A 27,915-nucleotide genomic window follows, 5' to 3' on the forward strand; every position below is an offset into this window, starting at 1 on the left:
ATAACTGTAGCTTGGATAGGCATTTGAAGTGCTTGCCATGGAGGCCATTCATGGAGGGGAATAATTAACGAACGAACATATTTAACATCCGGGTACTTTTCAAAGCTATGACGTTTTAGTATTAGTATTAGTATCATAACTCTGAAGATAATCATTTTTTTTTCATTTTTTTTTTCAAATTTATTATCAATATACATAACTTGATAAATACAAACACCAAAATAGGCTCTATTTTGTTCCCCTTTAACATTTATAAAACGACCATGTGACTTTTGATCAGTTCTGGCAAAAGTCCCGGTTATTCGAGTTATTTAATTTAAACACCGAAATAAAATTAAAATATTATATATCTGGGCTGAGGTTTCAGAGAAACGGTGGCGCAATGCTACGTTGTATGTGATAACAACTCTCGAAATTTTCATTTACAAAACAAACAAGAGTGATTGGCGGGAAAACCCGGCAGACGATATATTTCGGTACGCAATGTTTGTAATCAATTTCAGTAAATAGTTTGCCACGGGATTCAGGCAAAATTCATGTCATATATGTCAAATTTACAAAAGATAACGGCACAGTAACAGAGCACTAAAAACAAGTAAAATGTTTGTGGGTTTCCCCCGAGCGGTGCCACCATTATCGTCGACAACCTGATTTCCAGATGTTCCCTCGGCACCTGTTGTGGGCTGTGGCTGGTTACTTCCGTCGATGACATTCAGGCTTAGAGCGCCCTCCGCCGACTCCCTCGGATATTCAACGGTTACTGAACACCTGTACCTTCCAGTATCAGCCTCGTCCAGTGAGAGAATTTTTAGCGTTGCCAACATCAGTTCGTATCTATGGAAGTAATTACGAAAAATATAAATAAACATGTTTGTTAGTTTATTAAGTTTAATAGTTTTGTCATGATAGTGTCCATTCCACTCCCGCTAGGTAACTTAGTATCGATTCCACTCAAACACTGATTTACCATCTTTTTAGTGGCGCCCTCTAGTGACAAAGTACTCATATGACGTAATGAGTGAAAGGAAGGTCGTCATTTGGTTGGCTGGTTCCCGCTGATGCTAATCATATGTCTGTCGTTGATGGCACACTAACATTCACCTTTTTCATTTCTTACATATTCAAAGAAAAACAGAACGTCTCTTACTTGTCATCGTCTGTAACTGTATGAACAACACCGGTGCCGTCTCCGCCTCGGGCCACCAAATGCCAGCCACTTTCCAAAGTATCGTCAGCCTTGTGCCATTCAATGGTCACCGTGTCCGGAGTATCAGGGCCGCCGCTATAACTGCAGTAGAGCGTAAGCTCCGTCTGGCCAATGTAACCAATTTTGTCGTTATCGACCAACACGGTGAGGGCGCCGTTGCAGAACAGACCTGTGTATGAAGAATACTTACACGTTTCAACTACAATTCAACAGTCACATATTGTTCTAAACTGTCTGTACAGAAATTGTGCACGGGAGGTGAAAAGCTTTACTGGGGGGTCCGGGCATGCTCCCCCATAAATATTCTGAAATCTAGACACTCAGAAACGCTATTTCCTGCATTTTGAGGGGCAAATTTTGCCGACACAAAGGGTTTCAGCTTTTTGGAGAGGCGACGCCCTGAACATTTTTTTCGAGGGGGTGACTGCCCCCTCTGCCCCCCGTACCGCCGTCACTGTCGTCTAAAACTAATATAAAATGGAGACATGGGACATAGCTAACAAGTTAAAATTTTCATCGAACTTTCAAATGTGTCACGTGTGATCATGGTTTGAACGACGCTCCATTTTTGTTGGGCTACAAATCCAAGTGTTGTTAGCCAATAGTGTAAAGTTTGCCCATTAGTCGCGCCCTCTATCAACAGCACGCTTCTCTGACGTCAGAGTGGGTGTAATGACGTTACAGAATACTGCAAATATTTATATAAAAAAAAACAAGATTTTGTTTACAGACGGTAGCAGATCAAAACAATATGGATGCCGCAATATACAGACATTTACGCCACACACACACACGCATCGTCGATAGATGGCGCAACATACACAAGTGGTCTATTGCTGGTTATTTACGACGAGAAACTGTCGGGGCTTCACCTCACACACAAGGCCTCGAACCCAAATAAACTTACTGAAACGTTGGCTATAATACCGTCCACCGTCCTAGGTATTACATTATCTGCTTTCCTATTAATGAAAATAGCGGTGTATATCATTTGTGACGGCCAGGTGTGACATGACGTCAGATTATTTTATTGTTATTAATTATCCCACCCGCCGCCCCATTAGTGTCAAAACTATTACTAGTATATAAAATAAAGTATTGTATATTACATAGTCTAGATGAAACGTTTCATTGCACCACAGTCACTTGTGTTTACACCAAGTCCTCGAGGCACGACAGTGCTTACACAGACATCACCTTGATGTTGGTGTTGTGAATCTATTAAGTGCTCTGGGCCATTTAGATTTTTTTTTCGCAGCTATTCACTCGGTTTTGACAAATGAATGTAGCCTTGGTCAATGACCCGACATGATAATTTCAGTTCCGGAGACTGGTCTGACCGCTAGGACATAATTGGCAACCTTGAGACTCTGCTCCAGTGTTTTTGGAACCCGTATGCAAAACATCCACTATGATTGACCATGGATTGATCACACCGACTGTTAGACTGTATTTCATAGGCAAATTAGTCTTTAAACAGTACACTGACCTAAAGTCCTCCCACATCATTCACTTACGCTCACTCGGAGCACGAGTTTTAGTCATGCTTGGAGAATTTAGATGAGTAATTTACAATCTGTATACACACACACATACCACAGTCACTCTACGTGCACACGCAAATACATACACACACCATTGCGATCCGTGTCGGGAAACCGCACATCCATGGCACCATGGCTAATCGGTGAAGTACTGGGTGGTCTGGTGAAAGTGCGAATTGAAAGAAAATTACACGCTACCTTGAAAAATCGCTAACAGACACGATAGTATGAGTGTGGTCCTAAGTAAACGTTCCATTGTCTTCCTGGATATAGATTCGATTCGATGAACGGGTACTCAGATACCAGTAACAACTTTCAGGATATGTGTACTCTCGCTCGCGTCAATCCAAACTAGTGTATCAACATTTCTACATACTGTCTCGTTTACTCAAAGCACAAACAGGTCTCGCCCTTTTGGTGACGTCATTATCTTATGAGCTTCATTCATCGTCAAAGGAGAGGATTCCAATGAATTGTAAGAATTGTGATTGGTCGAACAAAAAACACTCAGGTGAATAGCCTGTTCACGCCTATTTAAGAATGCGCGACCTTTGGTCATTTCCTTATATGGGCATAGTAGTAAATACTGTACTATGTTGATAATTCCCGTTCACAAAGTGGTGGCGCTTAAACTGATTATAATTGCTGCATATTTTTAAATAATCACAAGAGTCCTTCGTTAATATGTTGTCGGTCTAACCCCATATTCTTCACTCCAACACGCACACAGACGATCGTTACCTATTGCTGAACCATGTCCCAAAAGCGTATTGTATTATAGTAAGGGGTCGAGTTAGGACTTCTTAATATTGATAACAGTAAGTAACAAGGTACTTGGTTTTCTGTTTTGACTAGACATGTTGTGCTATTTATAGATACAGGGTTAGTAAAAGTATGAAATCTCAGAAAACTGGAAAACGCCTTGCATTTATAATAGAGGCAGCACGTACTGGGGTGTAAATTCGTGGCCATATTTCTTGGATTCAGGGAGTATATTTTCATCTGCCCTCCAGACAGAGATAACACAATTGCAACCATTTATAAATTACAAAAATGTGTTATGACTAAAAAACAATTTGTTTAATATATTTTTTTTTTATTTTCAACAAATTTTATATTTTATGACAACCATTTCAAACTTACGAAACCAGGAAGATAGTATAAAATGTGCTATGACTAAAAATAATTTGTTTATATTTTTTAAAACAAAAATTATATATGAAAATATTGGAATTGTTTTATGTGTTTTTAACAAGTAGTCAAACATCCGGTAGTCGAGTTTAAACCTTAGGGCTAAGCACAGGTGCGCTTGCATTACTGTCAATATTGTGAAAGTTGAGTTTTGTTTTTATTGCAAAAACATTTATCGACATACCTATGTAAACAAATCTATAAAACAGTCACGTGAGGATTTTATTAGACTAGTTCGAGTGATACTGCTAGTGTTTAGTCCCAAGATGGTGCCAATTCCGCGACGTGTAAAAATGTAAAATGTGAATGTAAAAACATTGCCTGGTGTATGGCTGAAAACTTTATATATATTGGTAATGTATGTATTATAAGTTTGTAACAAGTTGACTTCAAATTTTCAGTGTATATTAGCAGTCTGTCACTTCATATCACGAATTGAGTATGTTTGACTGAGAACGGAGACTTTGGGAAACGACAGAATCGATGTTGAAAAACGACGCACGGTTCCGAATACAGATAATAGACTATGTTGTTTTTTGTTTACCGTAAATACGTCACCATTTCGTGTGTACATCGCCATTTTGCAATAACGTCGTCAAATTCATTAAAAGTGGGTTGTTATTAATTTAATAATAAACAAAATATTCCCCAGCCAAATAAGTGCAGTGCTTCATTTACAAATTCAAATTTTACGCACGGTGTTAACGTCCATGACCGTCCCATGTTATGATTTAAGCACAGTTATGCGTTTCCAATCTTTCAATGGTGGTGTGTCTATTTCGTCACGATCCAATCACGATGTCAATTACTTTGAATGCAGCAGACAACCGTGACCGAAATTCATGCAGTTACGTCCGTAGGCGCCCTCTGTTGGCCTATGGTGTTTCTATAATTGCTCATATCACAAACGACTTGCGCGCTAAGTGTCACGTGGAAACATTGTCCGAGTACGTCACTAATGTTCTGTCTCGTTCGCACCGAAAAAAATGTGCAATACATTCTAAAATACTCACTGTATACGACAGTGTAAAATACTTGAAAGTAGAGTTTTACTCTTACACGTATTCTGTGCATTTTGATTGCCATTCGCTTGTCTTGTTTTGTTTCTACTAATGTCAAGTAGTAAACAGATTATTTATATTCTTTATAATAGAACATCATCATGCCACATGAATTATTCATGAAACTATTATAACTGCAACACCGGTGACAAGACAGACGATATGCAATTTGTCATCGTTGTTTTCCAACTCTTTTGCTAACCTTAGTTACTCCAATTATAATTAGAGTTAGTATAACCGAGCTCGTACAAATATTCCGATTTCTTTTGTTACACAACAGTGTACATAATATTAAAAATTGAGATGTATTCACAGATGCACTAACACAAATAAGTACAATACATAATCACCTTTATTTGTATTTTGGTCTCTCACATTCCGTGTTGGAGTTTTAAAAAATCGGCAAATGAATACACTACCACTATAGAAAGTAATAAATCGCACAACAGCGCTCAACTTAATAGGAGCGGTCATGAACTAGGTCCAGTATGGCACAACCTAAATTAGTGAAACTGCAAGCCAACTTTTGCAAGTTGTTTTCAAAATAAAGGGATTCAAATTCTGCCCCTCACACTCTGCCGCATCACACCCCATAAATAATGGTACACCCCTAGCAAGCTAAAAGAGTCAGACAACTATCCAATTTGTACAATATTGCACCGTGTTGATTTCATTCTCCTAGGCAACCAAATCACACGCGCTGTTGCACTCTTCGAGGTTGCCTGGGTAATTAATTCAGAACAGTTCGTTTCTATTTCATTTTTAAGTCGAAGTTATTACCACAAAAATACGGGTGGTACAGATCCTGGAACAATCCCCCCAGGTGAAACCGAAATATTACCGTGCATCTGTAAGGCCGTCGCTTATTGGCTCATGAGTTGAATTTCATTGACGGATGGCTTAACGCCACTGTGGCTGTGAGATTTGTTTTTTACCATTTTTGGGTTCGGACTGATTCAAAATGACCGACTCAATGGTGTATATTTCAGTAGTGCCATTTAGTTTAGTATTCAATGCCAGCTGACTTTCGCTTGCAAGTTCTCATCGGGCGCCCATGAAATCACAGGATCGTAGCGGGTAGTAGCGGGGCCTCTCCCGAGATACCTTGTTTATACTCCCGAGTCGGTATAACAACAACGCGTCCGAATCTCACATGTAACGGCAAATGTAAAGACTAAATACTACTCATTGAAAAAGAAATGTAGCAATTACACATTGTAATTTATTAGCAAACAACTTCAAAAGCCATGCAATATATTTATATATATATGTACCGGTTGGCTCCTAGTTGTAATAGCGCCACCAACGTCAAATTATATATATCCACAAATAATAGGTACGCTTAATTTCGCAATAAATACTAGTAGACCTAATCTCACCTAAAAACACTAGCTGACACGCGACAATATAAATCACATACATGTTTCACTCTTCTAAATGACAAACTAGCTCCTTTAAGTTAAAATGGCTGGTATTGCGATTTGTCACTAGCTTAGGTAGACTTATAAAGTCACTGCGAATATAAACTGTCGACCCAATGTGCCCATCCCCTGGCCCCGCCTTGGTGGCACAACTCTTCTCAGTGGAGGAGAGCTTGTGATATCTTAGTCTCGCATTTACACATGTTCAAAACATGATACTCCGTAACAACAAACACCCGAGGATAAAAATCTTGCTCATAGTTCGTACTCGCACATGAGCGGCTGTACCGCCGGCATCCGCGACTGACCTCGTCGAATTGGTGTTCTCCCCATTTGGGTTAGCGTTACCACTGTCCGTGATATCGTCGACCACCGTGAGTTGTGTGGTAGCCGTGTCGGTGAACGAAGCCCCAGCCGGCGTGGATACAACCACGAGGCACGTGTATGTACCGGTATCAGTCGGTCGGATGTTGATAATCTGCAGTGTAGCGTCATTAACGATATTATACCTAGAATGAAATAAATAAAAACAATTCGTATTAATACAGCTATAAAATACTGCGGTACAGGTTACAGAAATTGCAGAACATCGCCCCTGAAAAAATATTTCGTAATGGTCATGATACCACAGAAGATGATTTATCATGATGATGGACCGCCACATTCAGGCTCGTTGCCCGCTCTTCCCGTACAATTACTAGTACTTTGTGATTACACGCATTACTAATGTAATACGGATGCTCCAAATAATATTGGTATATTGATGTCTTAACGACCCCCCCCCCCCGCCGCCGCCAAGAAAAAAACATTGAGTGCCACTGTTTCATCTTCATTTCGTTCAACCTCATTATAATATCATCGTAAGTATCACCGTCGTCACTCCCAATAAACGACATTAAAAGGCACAGTCCTTCGCTACATAGACTATCCACGTACTTGCGATAGTTGGTCGTCATATGCCCGGCCGACGGACCGCCGACTGTCTTTCGAGCAAGAAGATGCACTCCGTTCTTCCAATCAACTGATATAACTGCGCCCTCTATTAGCGGTGAGATTTCGTAACCACAGAAAAGAAGTTGTTCGTCGTTTCCATCTTCGGTCGTTAGAACTGAGTTTGTGAAAACTGTTACCTCGGATAACGACAGTGAAGCTGTGAAAAAAGATGAATTGAGTTTGAAAGGTTGTTTTTGTTTGAGAAAAAAAAACACATAGTAAATTGGTGGTCAAAAATGACTTTGATATAATATATGCAGACAGTGATATATTGAAATGGTTCATTGCCATGACCGACCTTGGAATTAAAGCGCGGCAGTCGTCGCGCAGCGCGTGTTCGAATTTCATGTAAATAAACAATGTATTTTCCACGCGTTGTATACGTCGCTATGAGTCCCATATCGAACAGGACGCGGCGCGACGACTACCGCCCTTTAACCGGATTCACTTGAAATATATTCGATTTCATCATAACATGTGTTTACATACTACCGTCTATATGCTGGACCAACGCACTCAGGCGGATGGATATACCAACGTACGTGCCGAAGTCGGTTCGAATGTATGCTTATAGTAAAAATTAAACTGAAACTCCAAAAATCTACCTAAATAAAATGATGTGCCTTTAATTATACAAATGAATTACAGTGCAATAATTTAAAGCGGGAGGGTCGTCACCTGCGCACGCGCGGGAATTGAGTCCAAACGACGATAACAACACGCGCTAAAAACGCAAAGGCTCATGGGTAGACGCATGTTTGTAAAAATGACACGCTACGGACACCTAACGCATGCGTAGGTGACGACACCCCCGCTTTAACCCTCCCTCCCCCTCCCCGTCTCGCCTCTAATACAAAAAACGCGTATTTAAATCAACGGCTATGAGTCTGAAAAAAACGGTCCTGTAGCCTGTCTGTACTCGAAGACGTCGATATGGTTTGTTTAATTTACCATTTGGGGTGGGCCCGACAATAACGGTCATTTGTGGCCAAATGTGCAATGGAGCACGGGACAAAGACGATGTCTAATCCGCCTAATAACAGAACCATGGTCGGTCACTAAGGTCACGCGTATTCGACTACGTACATCAAGCCTGTCTGATCGTATGTGTGTGCGTTCTTTATTTACTTCTTTGTTCGGTCTGTCAGTTACATTATACATCGCATAGAGCTTGGTTCACAATTATTGTCTAATATAGGCGAAGTGTTTCTTTAGCAAGTCTAAAAGTTACAATATGTTTCTTGTTGTTTGCTACTGCACATGCTCAAAGGGATATTAGAAATTTGCCCGTGAGAAGTTTATCTATTTTGCATGTCGTGTTTGCTCGTTTTCAAGGAAACCTTTCCGCCTATATGGAGAGTCAAGTTGTTTGCAAACTGGACCCACGCAACGGCATATTAAGACTAGTTGTACGAATTTATACGCGTTAAGTTTTGCGTGCTTTTCTGTGTATCTGTGGTGCGTTAATTCAAGCAAACGAGCTCGGAGTATCACACCCTGCTGTTGCCACGGTGACAGCTTTATTTTATTTCACCACGACACCTGTGAAAACAGACTGATTCTGGCATTTTTTCACGAGAGTTTAAAATGAAATATTTAGCGGATGTATGTCTATGTTATTTGCCACGCAACTATAATAACAGAAACCCGAGATAAAGAAACTTGCAAAGAAACGTGCCTGTTTACGTTATTATGTGTGTGTGTGGGTATTTGAAGAATTGGGAGTTATACTGGACAAACTGCGTAGACAACAACGCCATTGTTGTTATACACGTCGGTCGAAATTTGTTATTGTAATTTTACACTGTGATATTTTTTTTTAATATTTGCGTGACGTCGAATAGCTCTTCCACTGGAATGAATATTGGTACGCCACGGTCGTCGCACAGCGTACACAACTTGAATCCTTTCATCATCTAAGCTCATTGGCTGCGGGAGAAAATGTTGCGTCATCGCATTTATTCGTTGTGTCACCGCACGTCCGCAAATTCACTGACTGTGCAATAATAGACCACGTCTCGACTTAATTCAGAAATCACCTGCATCTTGACGTCTAGGGGTCAAAGGTTGCGACAAGGTGATTTGAGGTCACATCACGCACGACGGGGAGTGCTGAAAAAACAAATCTCTGTAACCTAACGTTTAACTTGAAAGTGGGCGACATCTAGCGTTTTGGGAGAAAAACTTCGAGTGTTGCCTTTAAAGTGATCTCTTTTCACGTTAGCTTGATGTTGTTTTCATAGTGTGAAATCGAAACATCAATCATGACTGTAGCGGTGAAAGATGCAATGCGAAACCACCTCGGTTATTAAATGACGTTATTGAGTTGTTATTCGAACTGCGTAACCCGTGTGTGTTAAACACCAGCTACACAATGGTTAGGTGTGTTAATAGGGAACTTTTCGGCTTCGAAAAAGTCGAATAATTTTTTAGAGCGAATGTTTCGAATTTCTAGCTTTTAGCGAGTGTTGATAGCTTCTTCATTAAAACGTATTCCCAAAATAGTCTGTTTTGTCATTCAGGCCGTTTGAAGTTGATATTGGGTGTATTGGATATAACAAAACAAGTTCAGTTCAACGCAACCCCGTTGGTAAATAACGGATCGACAAGATACTTACCATGCAAAAACATCAATAGTACGACGATCAGTTTCCTTCCAATGTTACATTTGAGCGTCATTTCGCGGTGATGTTGAACTGACAACTTGTTGCACGTTAGGTTTGTGATTTCCGAGCCCGTGACATACTCCGAGCAGAGCTTTTGCACAAACTACCTCGAACAATTGCCTGCGTAGATCGCCTACAACTTCTACGCTTGTCATTCGATACGATGATTTTGCTACACGAACTGTCAACCCGGAACGCCACTCTGTTTACATGTCTATTATCAAAGCGAGACCCCCGATTCCAATACATATTCAAAACGTCAAAAACCGCGTCGCTATTCACCTGGTTTGCGAAATTACTGCGCGTTCATCCGGGTATTCTTTCCAGTTTGACCCCGTATTTGAATGCTTCGTGAATATTGATGACGGGGCGGGGGCGATGAATAGTTAATGAGACAAACATTTCAGCGTATGGTAGATAGGTGGCGCTTTACATCAAATGGGTGCCGTGGGTGCACGTAGCTTGGTTGCATACTTTCCGCATGCCCGATTCTGGTCGTCAGACCACTCGGCTTTTTGTTAGGCTTGTGATTAAATGCCGATTTTAGCAACAAAACAAAACACCGGCAACTTGAAAAAACCACTGGCCAGAAAAAACAAAACAAATGAAATACTTTTTTTTCCAATTGTGACACCGGAAGTAAAGCGTCTCCCTTACTACGTTTGTAAAGAGCATTACTAGTATTAGGAATTCCTCTACATCAAGTGGGGGGAGGGGGGTTTAAAATGTTATGAGTGAATGAAGGAAAAATATGCACGGCCACAGGATAATGCAAATTGGGCAAAAGTCATAAATAAAACATTTTCAACCCCCCCCCCCCCAATATCAAAAGGTACCCTACTATTTAAACATACACTTCTTTGAGGACTGATTATAATGATCGCTTGGCATCATGTTTCGAATAATGGTACTAAAAAGAATATCTTGACCGAATAATGCGCTTCAAATACTGTGCACGTTAAGTATGTGACGTAACGAAAATGTGACGCATCTTAACTCAGCACCACGTGACCAAGCTTACTGACATGGGCCGGATACTCGGCGGTAAAATCAAAACGCGAATATCAAACAGCCCGATTGGTACAGAATAACGCACGTCAGCTCGGGTAGGCTTGTTTTTTGATGTGTCATTTATAATCCAAAATGAGTATTTGAATTTAATCAGAATATATCAGCCGGTAAATCGACTGCGAAATTTATACGGTGACATATTGCTAGTGTCCTTCACGAAGCAACGTGGGGGGGGGGGTGTAGAACACCTAAAGATTTGCCGTGTTGGGGAAATAGTGTGTTGCTCTATTATATGTCACTTTAATAATTAAATATAAAAAAAAGGGTGTGATATCATTGTAGACTTGCTAAAATTATAATAATAATCGTCTTCGTCATATAAAGAAATATATTTAAAAGAAAAAAAACGAACACGCTTCGAGTGGCCAACGATGTTGCCCGCCGAACACTCTTTAGATGGCCCACGATGTTGTCGAACATGATCGGATGACACAAGGTGTTGCCGAAAACATTCGGATTGACAAACATGAGTTGATTTTTGTTGTTGTTTTGTCAATTTATTCAATGCGGGGGAAATGATCATTCGCGAAGCTTGCTGGTGTCCGTATTGCCGGAGTTGGCTCAAAATATGTTAATACCACTATATACAGCATTATTCTAAAAGAACGCTTGCCCGTCTTACAATGTACATAGGGCCTAGCAGGGGTATCGGGTCATCTTTTGTTCGACTGTCTAAAATAACCCTGTGTTTATCCTTCTTTCCATGTATGTGTATATTGACACACGGTCTTTCCGATTTCAAATTGGTTTCGAAGTTATGACGTACATTGTATATACTCTAAGAAAACCACACTGAACTTACACCACCTGCACAAGAATTCGTGTAAAAAGCGTTAATACTGCATCAATGAAAGAAAATCAATAAAACTTAGAGAATGGCCGATAACAATAAGCTTACGTTGAATAAAAAACAAAATAACGTGAAGATAGCTCCTGAACGCCGGACAAGCCGTTCTGTTCCAGTCATTGTCGGATATTTTGTACCGTTCAGTTGACCTTAGAGCTCCATGGGCTGACAAATACAGGCCACTAGGATCTGTGTTAAAACACACGAACCGTGCATGCGTTTTCTGAATAGAGCTTGACGCCGTTTCTCTATTTCCACCAAAGCGAATATTATTTGTAAACATCGAAATAATTGGATTAGAGTCGAATGTCATTTGCGCACATATGGTAAGCTTTAACAGTTTGTTAACTACTCCGTGCAGCTGTCTATAAAGTTATCCCTTCCGATATCTGGCCAGACCGGTTCACAAGAGACTGGGTCCTGGATAAATAAAACAACGACTCCGAGTCACGTGACCTGTGTGCCGAGATCGCGAGATAACCACGTGGGTAATGGCGCATCACAACCACTTGTTGATTTGCTTTTTTCGCGATAGTGCCATCCTTTTCTCGCAATTTCGAAAAGTTTAGCGATTTACCCATATTATTCCCGCGATTTTCAACGGAAAATTAAAGGAATCATTAGCCAGTTGTCGCTCACGTATCCGTGTATCGAAGCATAAGAATTTATTTGATTTTGTTTATAAAAATATTTATTACATACCTACTTTCGAGTTTAATTTCAATTGAAAAATTCGTTGTCAGTTACTTCAAAAATATTGCTACTCGAAAAGTTAAAAATACGTTAGTTCTACCTGATCACGTTAGTTTAAATCTGTTAAATCTGAAATGTTATGCATAATCCCGCTATAATTTATCTTAGGTTGACGTCAGCAGAGGACACGAGTAATTACCGTCAGAGTTACATGTATGTATCAATCCGAGCCGCAGTCGCAAAATGTATGCTACTCTGGCGCTAAACACCGTACGCAAATAATCATCGCACGCGCCTCGTATGCTAATTTTGTTGACACCGCCTTATCATTTGCTCCAATTTGTCAGGATTTTTTATCTCAGTCGGTTTTTTTGGAGGGACTGAATATAAATTCCGAAAATACACACGTGAACTTGTCAAAATGAACCGTTGCTACCTCACAATCCTTAGCTATCGGACCGTCGTATATAACCCCGAAATTTCAGGAGAACCTCGGCTCCAGGCAGCGCGTAAAAAATGTTCGGCAGTATATGACGTAACACTGTGGTGGTATGGGTTTTTATCTGCTCCGTGTTACATAACACTCAGGTGACACACAAATTATGCTTGTTATGGCACTAAGAATTCCTCGTATTATTACGTGATTGATCGCCTACTCCCACGCCTCGTTCATTTCCAGTAAACTGACGTCTGTTTAGAGTCCGTCTGCCGTGTTGTTGTCTTCGTTGCCATTCTTTCTTTTTTTTTTTACAATAAATAAACATTCAACAAATGGTAAAGTCTGGTGAAGAAACGGATTTTAAAATATGTTAAATATAAGTACAATGAGTAATAGTCACATGTGAATTCCGGTTAAAAATATTTCCCAAAAAACTGCAAAATTTCGTCCTGGGAAAAAACAGTTGATGTCAAAATCACTATATTCAGACATCTAGTGCAGTATCGTGACACGAAAGGAACTTTATAGTGCTCTCAAAACTTTCCTGGAGGGGACACGATAACAATTGCGATGTAAACAAAAAAAAAGTGAAAACCAACAGCGAAAATGAAAACATCGCTTTCTTTTGTTGTTCGTCTGGCGAGTATTGAGTTACGACGGTTTGCCGGTGTCGAGTGTTGTTCATTGGCCTCATGTCAGTCATCACCAGTTCGAGTCTGTGTTTGCACTCGACGACGGGAAGAAACGTAACCACTTCAGTATCGATGTTGTACAATCACGAGTTTATTGTCCCATGTAGTCAAAAACAAGCAACTTTGCACTAGAAGCAAGCCACGTGACCACTGACTGGTACGTACGGTGATCTCGCACTTGATTTGTCGAACCAAGTATACAACTTACCAGTGTATTTATATTGAATTTTGTGCTCGATTTCATTGTACTGTACTGTACTGTACAACAAAAACATTCTCTTATTTTTTATACATTTTTATGAAATTCGACAGCAGTTAAGCCAATCAATGGACGTCGTGTGTAACCACGTCATTTGAAAATGTTATTCGGTCTTCCAGTCTTGTTTCAATTTCAGTTCATAACATTTATAAATATTTATAATGAGGAAAGGAATGCTTTTGTTGCGCTGAGAGTAAATTATTTTATTTTATGAGATGTCGGGACCAAAATAGATTCAAAATTATTCACCGGTTACAGAAAAACATATCGTTTCTGCAATCAACTGATTGGTAGATTTTTTGTCGTATGAATGGATATCGATTTGAAACCGTGCTGAATGCAGAATGGGTGGGGGACGTTTGTTGATTTGCGAGCGAGTATGAACTTGTGTCGACTAGATGTTGTGTAAAACGAGTAAACACACCAGTTTCTATTTACAGGACGCAAACAAGAAGAGGGCACCGTAATGCATATCTATTATTATCTAGTATTTTTTTCCAAATTAGAAAAGCATGGAGTACCAATAAATCATTAGCTATACGATATCATTGGACGATTCGTAACACTGAGGGCGTTTTCAATTATGAGTCATTCAACTCGAAACAAAAAAAAAACATCGTTCCGTTGGCCGCCAGTGCTTAAGAGATATTCGAAATTCCAAATTCTATACACTCCAGAAAATCCAGCGATTGACTGGGTCTGATACTCAACTGCTTTCACACAAGAATGCCAGAATCGTGACCTTTTTAACAAACTAAATACCCCATTAGCTGAAAACGGAGTTAGACGTCTGCCGAAAAAAAACGGCTTAGGATAAGATTTCCAGGTGTTGAGGGGGACTATTCTAAAACTGAATGGTAGAGGTCGTTAAAGTGCTCTCGAGATCACGCCCTTCTATTGGAGCCGATTACTAACTACACCGTACCGAGAATAGCCACTCATGTTCAGTTGATCTACGGAATGAAAACTTAAACTGTATCAGTGACGGGCTAGCTAAAAGCGTTGAAACCCTACTCCCATAAAACGTGAACGACCAGTGTCTCCTTTTCTTATTAACGACCATGCAGCTTATCGATGGAAAATCAAACATTTTTGTTGCGAGATGGACTCCTTGATTGAGCTTCCTTGGGGGGTAAAAGCCATATATTTGTATCTTGGGATAGTATTTCAGAATTACATGTTTTGTCACTTAACACAGATTTGGAAATAAGCGGCTGCGCTTTGGAACGCTTTTCATCAAGCGACGAAATACTAAAGCGGTCAGGAACTGAGAACCACTTGTTGAATCCCCGACGGCCTTTTCTGAAACAGACGTGCACTTATTATTGCCGCTTGGACCCGTTTTATCGTCGGCTTGTATGATCAGTTAAAGCGTGGCAGTCGTCGCGCCGCGTCCTGTTCAACATGGGACTCATAGCGACGTATACAACGCATGTAAAATACATTGTTTATTTACATGAAATACGAACACGCGCTGCGCGACGACAACCGCGCTTTAAATGTGCCATGCAGTTAAGCGCGGCAACAACTCGCAGCGTTGATTTGATGACAGGAGACACTAACTTGGAAGTAAGCCATTCGAAACAATGGTTCATTTCATTTCGATAAAAGCTCGTTAACGTTTCGACACAGTTCAGTTCACGATTTTATAAATTTGTTTCTTTGGTTGTTCATTTTAAATGAAAAAAAAAAAACTTTAGTTGATGTGGGACAAAAAACAAGACTTTGATTCAACATATATGTCCGCACATTGTTCAAAGACTATTAATATCTCGCAGACGACAGTCACTTCTAACTGACCGTTTTCACCAACAATGAACAGATTACAGAAGTTACAATACGGATTACACCGATCAACATGAACAAATACAATGCAAATGGTTTCCAGTCAAGTGAAAAATCACGACCAAAGCGTGGTGCCACTAAATCTGCTTCGGATAAACCATTTTTTTTTTGAACAATTTGAATGCCCCAACATCTATGCAAGTAACAAGAATTCGATTGGCGCCTCATTCTTTACCCACAATGCACTCGTTACCAGCGATGGGTTGGACAGCACGTGTTGTTTTTTATGGTATTTCTTCACTCTTGGTGGAAGGAATGACGTAAACGTTAGTTAATTACATATGATTTCCAGGTCTGACGTTGAATATTAAAACAAGCAACCCCTCCTCCCGGTACGACAGCATTAAACAAAAACGCTGTTAGTAGTACCACAAGTCATATGACCAAGTTAACGTTCTCACATCCCAACTTGACCTTAAGTGGGCTTTATTCAGTTCAATACTTGACCAGGTTCCGTCTTTGTCCTTTCTGATCAAACACAGATGCTGTAGCATCACCACTGAAGTTCAATCATTTAGGGACGTTGTCTGACATTGTACGTGACTTTGAAAGCACATGGTGCGTTGTAGTCCCATAAGAAAAAAAAAACGATTTCCCTGCCGTTGTCTTTAGTAGCATGATATCACATTAGTTGTATAGCATATATACAAGCCAGAGTTTGATACTTCGAAAAAAACCTGTCAATAAACAAGCTGCTCCCTGATTGGTCAGATTAATAGGCCTTAGGGTTGAGTAGCCAATCAGGTCACGACTTAGTCGAATAATGACTTCCGAAATTGGGATTTAGGAGTGGAAAATCATGATTTCTGATGAACGCCGAATTACCTCAATTTTATCATATTTCACAAAAAACTAAGTTTTTTTGGGACAATTTTGATCAAGACCTATAGCCAATAATAAATTACGTTTGGTCTGAAAACAATAATAAAATATGCAGTGAAACGTTCATAATAGTTGCTGCGCAAATATTTTTTTGGGGGGAAATAGGCTTTAATCCCTCGGGGGTATACCCTATTTTACCGCTAAATTGTCCGTCAAGATATTTTGTAGGTTTGATGACGTCCAGTGGTAGTTTGAGACAAACCACTTCAATGCAACTTTTTGCACATATTTATATATCTTTCAATATTTTTTTTTTAATAATTTTGGCCCAAGTGGACTTAATTATTCATTGCTTATAACATTTTTGAAAAAAACAAGGCGAATTTATTTGTAAACGTTGGGGGAAATGTTGACTAAACGAGTAAAGCAGCCACTGACAGTGGAAATAGACTAAAATAACACAACATAACACAACACCACAAGAGTGTGGCTGTATTCACCAATTATGACAAAAACGAAATTTGAGCGGGAAACATGCAAAGGAAATGCTGATAAGATCGAGATGTGCTTGCACGTAAACTGCATTTCCAAATAAGGCATTGCGAGACTTATTTGGGCATATATCTTTGTGGTTGAACATTACTGAGGATGCGCAGACAAAAACTGCATTTCCAAATAAGGCATTGTGAGACTTATTTGGGCATATATCTTTGTGGTTGAACACTACTGAGGATGCGCAGACAAAAAGATGACATCACTTGCACAGAATGTCCAATTACCATCAGCCAGTCATCCGGATAATCTGTCCTTGTATGTTTTGACAACTATTTAGACCAATGAAAAGTTAGTTTAAATTACTTTAAACGACGGCAAGAAACAGCGAATGGAGATGACGCGCGCATTGAATCGTGGTGTGGCGATGACTTTAGTTATTGCCATAGGAACAGGACATAACACACCGCATGCTTGCCATTTAACGTGCGCGACGGCTCCGTGGGAATATGAGATCACTTTATAGCAACTCTAGCGAGAACCCGCCCAACAGCCGGTGTCAGCTTGACCAATATTATATAGCTGCCTGACCCGTGAAGCGAATAGTATCGCCCATCTTGAAGAACTATAATAGGGATATACCAAACCGTTGAGCAGATTGGGGGATGGTGGGTCGGTTAGATGATGGGATGAATGAACAAAGGATGGAAGAAAGTCATTTCGCTGACACATGTCAAAGGAGTGAAGCAGAAACAAAGAGCCTAGCTAAGATACGATAACTGTTTCCCGCATCCCTTCCATTGTTGGTTTACTGTAATTGTCCACATATGCCGAGTCTTGTTAGACTTCATTTCACAACAACCAAAATTGTTTTGAATGTTTGAGTTCCGTTGCTATAGTAACAATGCACACAATATCGGCGATGGTCTAACTCACTTTGTGTTCGATAATATGACCACTGAGACGAAATGAACATGGCTTTCAGCTGTCCGGTACATTTTCACGCGGTACTCGGTTTCAAAGTGAGCAGTGTGTCAGAAAGTCATTGCAGCTACCGGTCTGCTGCGGTTTTTGCTTTACAAAATCAGTGGGCTTTGATTTCGTGACAAACCAGGAGTCCAGATATGGGTAAGAAGTCGGGAAGTCAAGTAAAGTGATGTAGAAAAACGGATGCACCGCAAACTTCGCCAAAGCACGCCAATTTAGAACTTAATGTCAATTTCTTCAAATTGTTCGGGTGTTGTTCTAGCCTCGTTCCTCAGGCTGGAAATAGTAATAATGTGAACTTTTTTCAAGTTGATTTATTTGTTATTTTATTATACTACATATCATTTTTTTTCTGTTTTATATGTTGGAACGTTGTTGGTTTACAGATTATTATTATACTTAGTTACCGAGGGTAAAACGCAGTTACATAACAATGCCGCAATCTTCCCTGATGTAAAAAAGAGACCGTGGCTGTCAAAACAGAGTTTAATTTTCATGAAAATTCGTACCTTAATGATTTTTTCCATACAGACGCAATGTCGGGGGAAAAAAACATGCAAAAAAATATTCAAATTTATCTGCATCACATTTTTAATGACAAAAAATGGCTACATGCATATGTTTCGTACTATATCACGGCACATGCATGTATATGGATCATTTTGTTCACGTTGAGGTATAAACCTAATCAGAAAATATCCAGAATTTAAATAAAATACCCCATCAGGCACAATATAAAATTTCTTCAGCATATGACCAGCCTACAAGATGAGATCAACCAATTTGATGATACACACATCATTTTCTCAAAAATAAGGCTTCAACTTTTTAAAGTCAATATCCTTATATTGCCTTCAAGAGCAAAATGAATAAATTCTGGATATTTTTATTTACAAGTAGACTTCTATTAAGTAAGGATTAATTTCAAAAATAATTGTAATATTTAAACATTAGTGTACTGGACCCATTGGCTCAATGAACAAACTAATGTCATTTTCTTTTTTAATGCGTCTATGGGGAGTTTAATTGTAGTGTGATACCTACACTGAATACTCTGTTCTCGCGGGATCTACGTGTGAATCACGCATGGCACGTAACGTTTCATAACAGTCACGTGACGTCACATTCGATGAATCACAGATCGCTAGTGAATTTACCGTCTAAGAGAGTTCAAGTTGTTCAATATTGCAGTGTCCTCACCGTATCTGTTCTTATGTTTCGCGACAACGCTGAACATTTTTCTAGAATGAATGCCAGGTGACCGGGAAACAGACATCCAACGATTGTAGATTCGTTTACGAAAAAATTACAACATTGCAAGGAATTCGTATCTACGTCAGGACCACACCGGAGACACCAATAAAATCAGCACACAAAGAAGTTAACAGTCTTGTTCAAGTTTATCGTTGACATTGCCGCGGAGGCATGTTCGTGTATTGTCCCATTGCACCGAACAAACCGTAAAACGGCCGACTCAAAGAGTCTGTGGAATTTACGGTGCACTACTAGGATGTTTTCCCTGACGACGGTGGTGCCGACTGAGAAGGGCAGCTTGATGCTGTCAACATCTTTGACTCCGTAGTATTAAGTTAATTTTAAGCAAAATGTACTGAAATATCAGCCCCATGCATCTGTTTTGGGATCATGTCATTTTCACAGTAAATTTCCAGGCCCCTGAAAAAGGTTTCTACTAGTCATTTTTTTTTTTTAAATCGATGCGCATACGCACATTTTTATCATTTTATCTTTAAAATAGTACTTTTTATTTTGTTTTTGTACAAAAATTCGAACAAAACACACTGGCATAAAAAGAAGCTGTAACGCATGATGCGCGCGATGACCAGAAACGCATAGTTTTTTTGTCTGGGCCTTAGTGTCACCATGACAACTAGTATTACTGTGACATTAATTATTGACCGGGTTTTAATTTCGCAGATAAGTGAAATTCGGTATCTGTATATACATTTTTTTTATCTCAAAATCTATTTGTAACTACCTATTTCGAGTAACTTAAAAAAATTAAAAAAAATTAAAGGTTTAAAAAAAAAATAACAATTGAAATTGATTGTCACTAAAAAGAACGCCGATACCGTCGAGCACAGTTTTTGAGGTTTTTCTTGCATTTCGGAGATAAACTAATAATTGGTGGTATTAACATATTTGGTTATTATTATTTATTTCACGTATCGTGATAGACAGTTGCATACAGTTTCTTGTTTCTTACCGATTTTCGCATTTATACACTCATAAATAATATTTTATTGTATTGAAAAAAACACCAAAAAACAAGCAAGAGACTGTATGCAAGTGTAATACTACCTTACTTACACCCCCCCCCCCGTATAGCTATTGCGAAGAATTATATTACCTGTACTATCAGGTAAGTATATACGCTGTCATCACCGTAGCCTTGGGACCGCGGCTGCGTAAACAGTATATGTGACTTATCATACCTTTAAGTTGCCGAGCTAGACTCAGGTAAACTCTCACGTCACACTCCGGCGCAAAATAAACTGTTCGCGTGATGACAGAATTGTGCAGTTAAAATGGATACGCACATAGACCAACCTTAATGCCTACTATCAATAATACAGAAACGTGTTTGTGTTTCAATTGACGATTCCGAAATACTTTCTTATTGATGTGTTGCCAAGGAACATACACGTGTTCGCTACCACAGTTTCGATTCTCGTTTCTTTTTCGTATTTTTTCGGAAGTTTTACTCTGTAATACACTACTGTGGAGAATGTAGCTAGAAACGTGTACATTACTTTGAGAAAGTGTGTTTTGCTATCAACAGGTTGAATCGGATATCAAAAAATAACAAACAAGATCCTGTGCAAGTTTCCATCACAACGAACACGTTCCTATATGTCATTTTCATCTGGACAGAACGTGTACAAAATCCTGATAAGTTAAGGGGATGACCATTATACATTCTGGGCTTGGAGAACTGTGAAAATTATCTGTTTCCTTCACGTAGTTTTGAACTAAATTTGTTTTTTTATGGTGTATTTGTTTTTATTTTTCTTGTTAAATGTGAGTGGGATTAAAACAAATAAATACAGCTTTTACTGTCATTTTCCCTGTAAAAATTTGTTAGCAAATATGTCGGCGCAGACCCCTCGCTTACTACCCTTAGAATTTCTAATAGTCGACCCCTAAAGTAAAGTAAAAACAATTAACCATTTTTCAGGGTAAAGAGGGACACACCCTGACACCGAATCACTGATTTCAAACTGAAGAATTCCCAACGTTGTTAAAACTTCGCTAAAACCAATAATAGAAATGTACCTGGGACTGTTATCACATGAGACCCACTATTTGCAGTGTTCGATTGCCAGGTGTGAGAAGAAGCAACTTAATAGACATGAAGAGGTTGGATATAGTCCCCCACTTTGTTATTCAAGTGGACACGCTCCAACTTACTGCTTTAAAATACTTCGCAATGTGTAATGATATAACGATTCAACGACTGTACATAGAATGCTGTGTAGTTCAAGTTGAGCCCCATCAACTGACTGTGCGTGACATACGTCACCTATATTCAAAATTGATCGACCGAAGTAGTGTGTTTTTCACTTCAGGCGGGGGGAATACAAATAGTGCTGTCGAACGAGGTGGCAAATCGGACACCTTAGTTTTCTCATGATAGCGGCATATTTGTCAGATACATTTTAAAGCTATATTTGACACAGGCGCATTGTGCATTTTGATGTGGGAAAAATAAATGTTAGAAAGCAAAACAAATAGTATTTCTTTTGTCAGCTTTGTAAGTTGTCTTGAAAACGTAGTCGACGTCCATAATGCTTCAAACAGGAAAGGGCCAGCACACACATCGAGAGTACGTGATGACATCAAAGGAAGATGTGTTTTGTGAAAATTGTGTCAGATGCCCGTTAGAGACCTGTGTGTCGACCTAAATTGCATGAACCTGTAGGTAAATACTTAAACAAGTGATTTACAAAGACCAAGACAATATACTACTAGTAATTCATGAATATGTCTTGTAAATGACCCCTGAAGGTCGCACATCCTGGCACTTCTGACATCACCTGATTCGCCGATGTACCCGAAAAAAAATACGTATTTGACAAACATTCCCATGCGTGGGCAGAATGCCCCGACATCATAGTGACTGCAACTCGTTTTCAGAAACTGGGAAAGAAAGGAAAAAGTCTCACCAGGAATTTACTCTCAATAAAGTATAATAATAGAACATTGAAAACACAGAAGATGAGGTGGTGGAGACACTAATTGTGAAAATATCATTTTTTTCAATTTCCTGTCACGTAGTTTTGGCCTGGTGAGGGTCCCGGGGTCCCGGGTGAGGGTGGTTTTACTCTTTGTTTCCTCTATCAAATGTGCGTGTATTTCGTAGTTGATAAATACGGCGATATGTTACTCTTCCTGTTTCGATTTAATTTCCAAATCCAAGTTCATTGGGACCTAGTCATCGTCGGCCCTTGTCACCAACGCGTACAATATCATGATACCACCGTCAGCTGGCGAGGCTGCTAGTGCGTGCACGCAGAAAAAGATCATAAGAATGTTTTATCTCCAACGCATATAGCCCGTCAGCAGCTTGACCGTGCCACCCAAATAGTACGATCCGGCGACGAGAACAGACGTAACATAACGGCCAACTCAGAAGAGGGCACTCAAGATAATTGACGGCGTCTTCCACCCGACGGAACTTAAAACATCGCCCCTGTGCTAGCGAAAATTTGGACTGAAAAAATACATACAAAACACTATTTTCAGGTCGGCAATTCTTTTGCAAATTTACCCTGAAAACCCTATTTTTTTTTTTTTCAAATCTTTCACAAGTTTAGGAATTATCTCTGAAAACAATTGACTCATGTTTAGGGAATAATCTTGGAAAAGTACCTCATTTCGACGGCACGTCACGTATATTTGTCTTATATAAGTGAACCCCCCCCCCCCACGGCCAAATAAAGTTTATTGACTTTTGGCACCGTTGCCCAAATTCACGTGGAATGCATCGGTGATTTTGTGGTTGCTATACGTTCCACTGTTAATCGTGTTTGGCCATTGTAAAGCGGCGTGGCGTGAGTTTACAAAAAAAAAACTGGAATGCGGTGGCATACACGTCAATATGAAATAGGAATTTCTTGTGATTTTGTATCTCTGTGTTTTATCCGTCCCGTTTATGCTTAGTCTGTCACCATAAACTATTTGCCACATTGACCGCAATGGGGATAGGGTCGGCTGGTGGATTTCTGACTGATGCGTGTACGAGTAACAAATGTTTTTGGGCGTCGTACGGCCCCGTAAATCCGCCCTGGGGATTTTCAATACATGCATTGGGTGAACCGAACTCTTGTTTGTAGCGTTATCTGCATCAGTTGCCACGGGCACTAAAATTCATCATTATTCTGCTAGGATACGCACGGAGAACTTCAACTTGGTTGATAAAGCGTATCGATCGTCCCGCCGCGTCGTGTTCGACATGGGTCCCACGCGATGAGTACAACGCGTGTGAAATCAGTAAATTGTTGGTTGTCCGGAAACGGAACGCGCGCTGAACGACAGCATAAAACGTCACGGTAACCAACAAATGAAACGGAGATGAAGACAGGTTTGAAAAAGTCTAGGTTCATTTATCCGTCATAAATATTGTCAATCTAGAAAGAATGTGGCGAATATAAAGAAAACTAACCACCGACGACACAACAAACCCTTTCCTCTAACTTCGTATAAATATTATAAATGTTTTCAAACTAAAACGAGAGGTCTTTATTGGCCTATGGAATAACATTTGCAAATGACGTCATTGCGCACTGCTCTCGTTGATTGGCCAGTTGGATTCAACTGCCATTTATAAAGTTACAGTGGTACAGCAAATTTTAGACTGACTTAAAATGAATGGTTTGCATGAACTAACAGGTGCTATACCGCTGTATCTATTTTGACTGTATTGACTGATACTGCTACCACCATGCTTATTTAAATGTATAAACATTTATAAAAATCAAGAGAATGGGTGTGTTGTGTTGACAGTATTGAACTAAATATTGCTTTTATTCTAGATGGCGTCCGCTCGCCATTAAAACATTCAATTGCAATACTAGTATTATAAAAAATAATTGCAGTGCAAAAATTGCCTGTATTGTATTGAACCTTGTTCCCCTTAAAAACCGTTACGTTACTGTGATTCCATAACTTGAGAACATGTTCGTCTTTTCCCCTGCGGTATGTGCAACTGTTCGTGACTTTTCAGCGACAAAAACCCCAAAATGACGCGACAATGAGTCACAAATATCACAGAAATGTCAGAAAAGACGAAAAAGACCTCATTCAAGCAGAATTATAAGCTCCACCATACCGACAACAAACATCGTATCATAAGTTCATAAAACAGCAAAACGTTCAACTGCACTTTTATCACCGGTACGTTCGTCAATATTTTGTTTATCGCTTCCAAACTTTTATTGTGTTTTAAAAGCGCTTTTCTAAGCGACACGGCAACTATTCCTCTATTCAGCGCACACCTGGACTTGATGTATGACGTGACAGTTCTTTTCTATGCGATCAAGTTACACGGACCGAGCTTGCTTGGGCCGCTTAGACAACGGTTCTCAATCACTGGCGGACTGTACGTTGACATAAGACTGTCAGGCGAACGTTAAATACACATTGGAACTGAGTCGATAAACTCATGTGGCCCGCGGTGACCTTATAAAGTTACACGCACAATTCAACTGCCGAAGTTTGAGTAAACTTCAAGTTCTCCAATCGAGTCAGACCATGACGACTGAAGTTGCTGTATAGACAACAATCCAAACGGAATTTAGCGAACTCATTTGAATATAACGTCGTTGTCCCGGTCCTTCCACGGACTTGACATCTTGACATCTAAAAATGAGACTACCGGGCACTTTGTTTAAATAAAATAAAAGAATAGCTCATATTAATCATTCAATTGGATTGTTTTCTGACAGCTCTTCAATTGTCCCTCGGCACTCCCCCACTGAATGGTCCTGTAGCTTATTGTTTTTTTTTCACGGCCACGTACACCGTGACTGTGGTGATAAAGCGAAACATCGCTGCCCGTCATCTTAAACGCCGCAGTCACCTATTAGCCACCCAACATTGATCCAGTGAAATTTTAATTTAACAGTTATTAAGAAAAAACTGTCTTGGGAATAAAACAACCTTGTTTAGGAACACAATACATTTTCTCTCTTAAAATCACCCTAATTGGCCAAAACCGGCGATAGGGTAATAAATAACTTTGTCAATGTTTCCGTGGAAATTGTATTATCTCGCAACCTTCGTGTTGGCAACATCTTCTGCTATCTAACAACGGTGTGTTGCTGGTACATGTACTAGTCTCCGCGTATTATTTCTAGACTACAAGTATATCATCATGAGAGGGGGCGGGGGATAGCTGGTACAGATTACAGGAAATACGAACGGCATTTTACGTTTTTACAGGAAATAAAATGAAAGTTCCATTTACAGTAAAAAATAGGTTTTTACACTTTACAGGTAAAGCAAATTCTTAATTACATTTTACATTTTTATAATATTTTTGATAATTTGCGTTTAAGAAACAAAATTGGAAATTGCGTTCGAATTACGACATTCATAATGTGGGAAATGTTTTATACGCTTACAAAAAATAGTATCTTTGTACAAATTACGGACGAATAAAATAGGTGATTACATTTTACACCTTGCCCATGTCTACAAATGTACGTTTTGTATTTATTTAAATTACATTACGAAAATAAAAACAATTGACTACAGCTCACGAAAATACCTCTTGCCGACCCTCCATCATGATAAAATGGTCCTTTCAGGAATTCAGTTACCTTACTCGTAAACATGATAATAAGTGTTCACGAAAGTTTGGTTTAAAACAATTACACGCCATTACGTCATGGAAGATTTAGAACAATTTTGTAGTTTCTACAAAAAACGATATCTTTATGAATGGCTGTGACCATGGAGCGACTAACAGTTATCTAACTGTTCGTTGTCTCCAACGGTTGTCAGAATTAATGAATGCGTGTGATGTGAGCTGCTATCATTTTTTTTTCATTTATGCACAAGATTCGTCCGATTTTTCTCGTTTCCATGATACGAGCTAGTAGTACTAGTAGTTGTGTCGTAACACGGTCTTCTCTAACCGAGTTACGCAAACCTCATTCAAGTTGAGACCACTAATGGTCTGAGCGCCAACAAGCAGACACAGGACGGTCACAGAACTAATCAGATTACGTCATTAGAAAGTATCGTTAACCCTTCGAGCGCCAAAGTCAACTTTTGTCACCATTCTAAAAATTTAAGCCCATAATTTTTTTTTCTTCAAATTTCTCTTACATTTTGATCAAGAATTGTAGCAAGTAGAATATTATGTCTATTTGGTCCAAAATAATCGAAGAAATTGACGAAAAATGTATAAAAACAGGCAAAATGTTGCACCAAGGTTTTGGTGGAAAAAAATGATAGCGTTCAAAGGGTTAAAGCGCGGTGGTCGTCGTGCAGCGCGTGTTCGAATTTCATGTAAATAAACAATGTATTTTACACGCGTTGTATACGTCGCTATGAGTCCCATATGAACAGGACGCGGCACGACGACTGCCGTCTTTTAAACTCTACATTTTGTTTGAGACAGAGTTTGATAGCTGCAGTGAACTAGAAAATTCGGCATATCCTGCTGCAAAAGCGTCCCACTCCTAGATTTAATTATTGCAACATACTTTAGAATGGAATAACGCAATTATGGTATGTCGAAAACGTGTGAATAACGCGACCTTAGTTAACAACCCACGCTTAAAATGCGTCAAAACAAAGACCCATTCGTTTTAGAAGTTAATCAGCGATTAATTGAAAATGACGAAAAATGTGTAATTCGCAGATTCCTAACATTCCGGAATTTGAATGAAGGATAGGATAGGACTATTGTTTTACTTGCGGTGTGTATAACCACGTTCACACTATCATTGTGAATGTCTCCCGTATTGCGGCCTTAAAGCCCGCATTACATTGCTTATGTCGGAAACCTTTGTCCATCTCCTGTGAGGTACACTTCCATTAAACGGGCATTCGGCAGCGGGTCGCCAAATGGCTTGAATCCGTAAAAGTGGCTCACAATAGCACTTTTTCAGTCACAGTTTGAAAAGGGGTTTACATTCAGCGTCTATAATCATTTTAAAATAACTTCTGAAAATCAACACAAAACGTTCTTTTCAGCGGAGGAAAAAAACAAAAAGCGTTCTTCAACTTTAAAAAATCGAAAACGGTTCGTATAATACAATGAATACAATACAAGATAGCAAGGAATCTGTAATCCCGTGTAAATGTTCAACAAAATTGGGTAAATTGTGTAATCATTTTCGCTGTTCCGAAAACGTAATGACGGGCGTGCTGTAGAATATCGTCAGTGTTGCACCACCTTGCGACCATTGCCCCAGAGACGAGGCTTATCATCGGGTTTTAGAAGTTTCACGAGAAAGAGAGAGAGAGGGGGGGGGTACATACGACCGAAAGCATGATACATAAAGCATTACATTCCAGATCGTATAGTCATAGTCCATGTCATAAATACTTGTATACGAATTAGTCATGTGTTGGTAGGCCTAGAAATATTCAGTGAGGGCTGGTAGATATTTTGGTGGTTTTCATACTTTACAAACTATTTAACTCATTCGAA

At 39.5% G+C, this 27,915-nt stretch overlaps 2 protein-coding genes across 2 annotated transcripts; both read right to left on the reverse strand.

Annotated features, from left to right (window-relative positions):
* Positions 1-154: 154 nt before the first annotated feature.
* Positions 155-3,210, reverse strand: LOC100373125 (uncharacterized). Its single transcript, XM_002737246.2, has 3 exons — positions 2,950-3,210; positions 1,148-1,376; positions 155-834 (listed from the first exon to the last, which is right to left on the reverse strand). Exons 1-3 carry the CDS (start codon positions 3,005-3,007, stop codon positions 555-557), a joined length of 567 nt encoding a protein of 188 aa, XP_002737292.1. The 5' UTR covers positions 3,008-3,210; the 3' UTR covers positions 155-554.
* Positions 3,211-6,485: 3,275 nt separating this feature from the next.
* On the reverse strand, positions 6,486-10,286 carry LOC100374179 (uncharacterized). Its single transcript, XM_002737253.4, has 3 exons — positions 10,036-10,286; positions 7,361-7,574; positions 6,486-6,933 (listed from the first exon to the last, which is right to left on the reverse strand). The coding sequence occupies exons 1-3, from the start codon at positions 10,094-10,096 to the stop codon at positions 6,630-6,632; spliced, it is 579 nt and encodes a 192-aa protein (XP_002737299.1). The 5' UTR covers positions 10,097-10,286; the 3' UTR covers positions 6,486-6,629.
* Between the last annotated feature and the right edge of the window lie 17,629 nt (positions 10,287-27,915).

This window comes from Saccoglossus kowalevskii, chromosome 5 (assembly GCF_978046115.1).
Source record: "Saccoglossus kowalevskii chromosome 5, keSacKowa6.1, whole genome shotgun sequence".
Classification (NCBI taxonomy): domain Eukaryota; kingdom Metazoa; phylum Hemichordata; class Enteropneusta; family Harrimaniidae; genus Saccoglossus; species Saccoglossus kowalevskii.

What these genes read in the sequence shown, in the direction of transcription:
- LOC100374179 (XM_002737253.4), bottom strand. Translation starts at nt 10,096, where the DNA reads ATGACGCTCAAATGTAACATTGGAAGGAAACTGATCGTCGTACTATTG. An exon ending in ACTATTGATGTTTTTGCATG is followed by an intron (nt 7,575 to 10,035) that starts GTAAGTATCTTG and finishes CTTTTTTCACAG; the next exon opens with CTTCACTGTCGTTATCCGAG. An exon ending in ATGACGACCAACTATCGCAA is followed by an intron (nt 6,934 to 7,360) that starts GTACGTGGATAG and finishes ATTTCATTCTAG; the next exon opens with GTATAATATCGTTAATGACG.
- LOC100373125 (XM_002737246.2), bottom strand. Translation starts at nt 3,007, where the DNA reads ATGGAACGTTTACTTAGGACCACACTCATACTATCGTGTCTGTTAGCG. An exon ending in TCTGTTAGCGATTTTTCAAG is followed by an intron (nt 1,377 to 2,949) that starts GTAGCGTGTAAT and finishes CTTCATACACAG; the next exon opens with GTCTGTTCTGCAACGGCGCC. An exon ending in ACAGTTACAGACGATGACAA is followed by an intron (nt 835 to 1,147) that starts GTAAGAGACGTT and finishes TTACTTCCATAG; the next exon opens with ATACGAACTGATGTTGGCAA.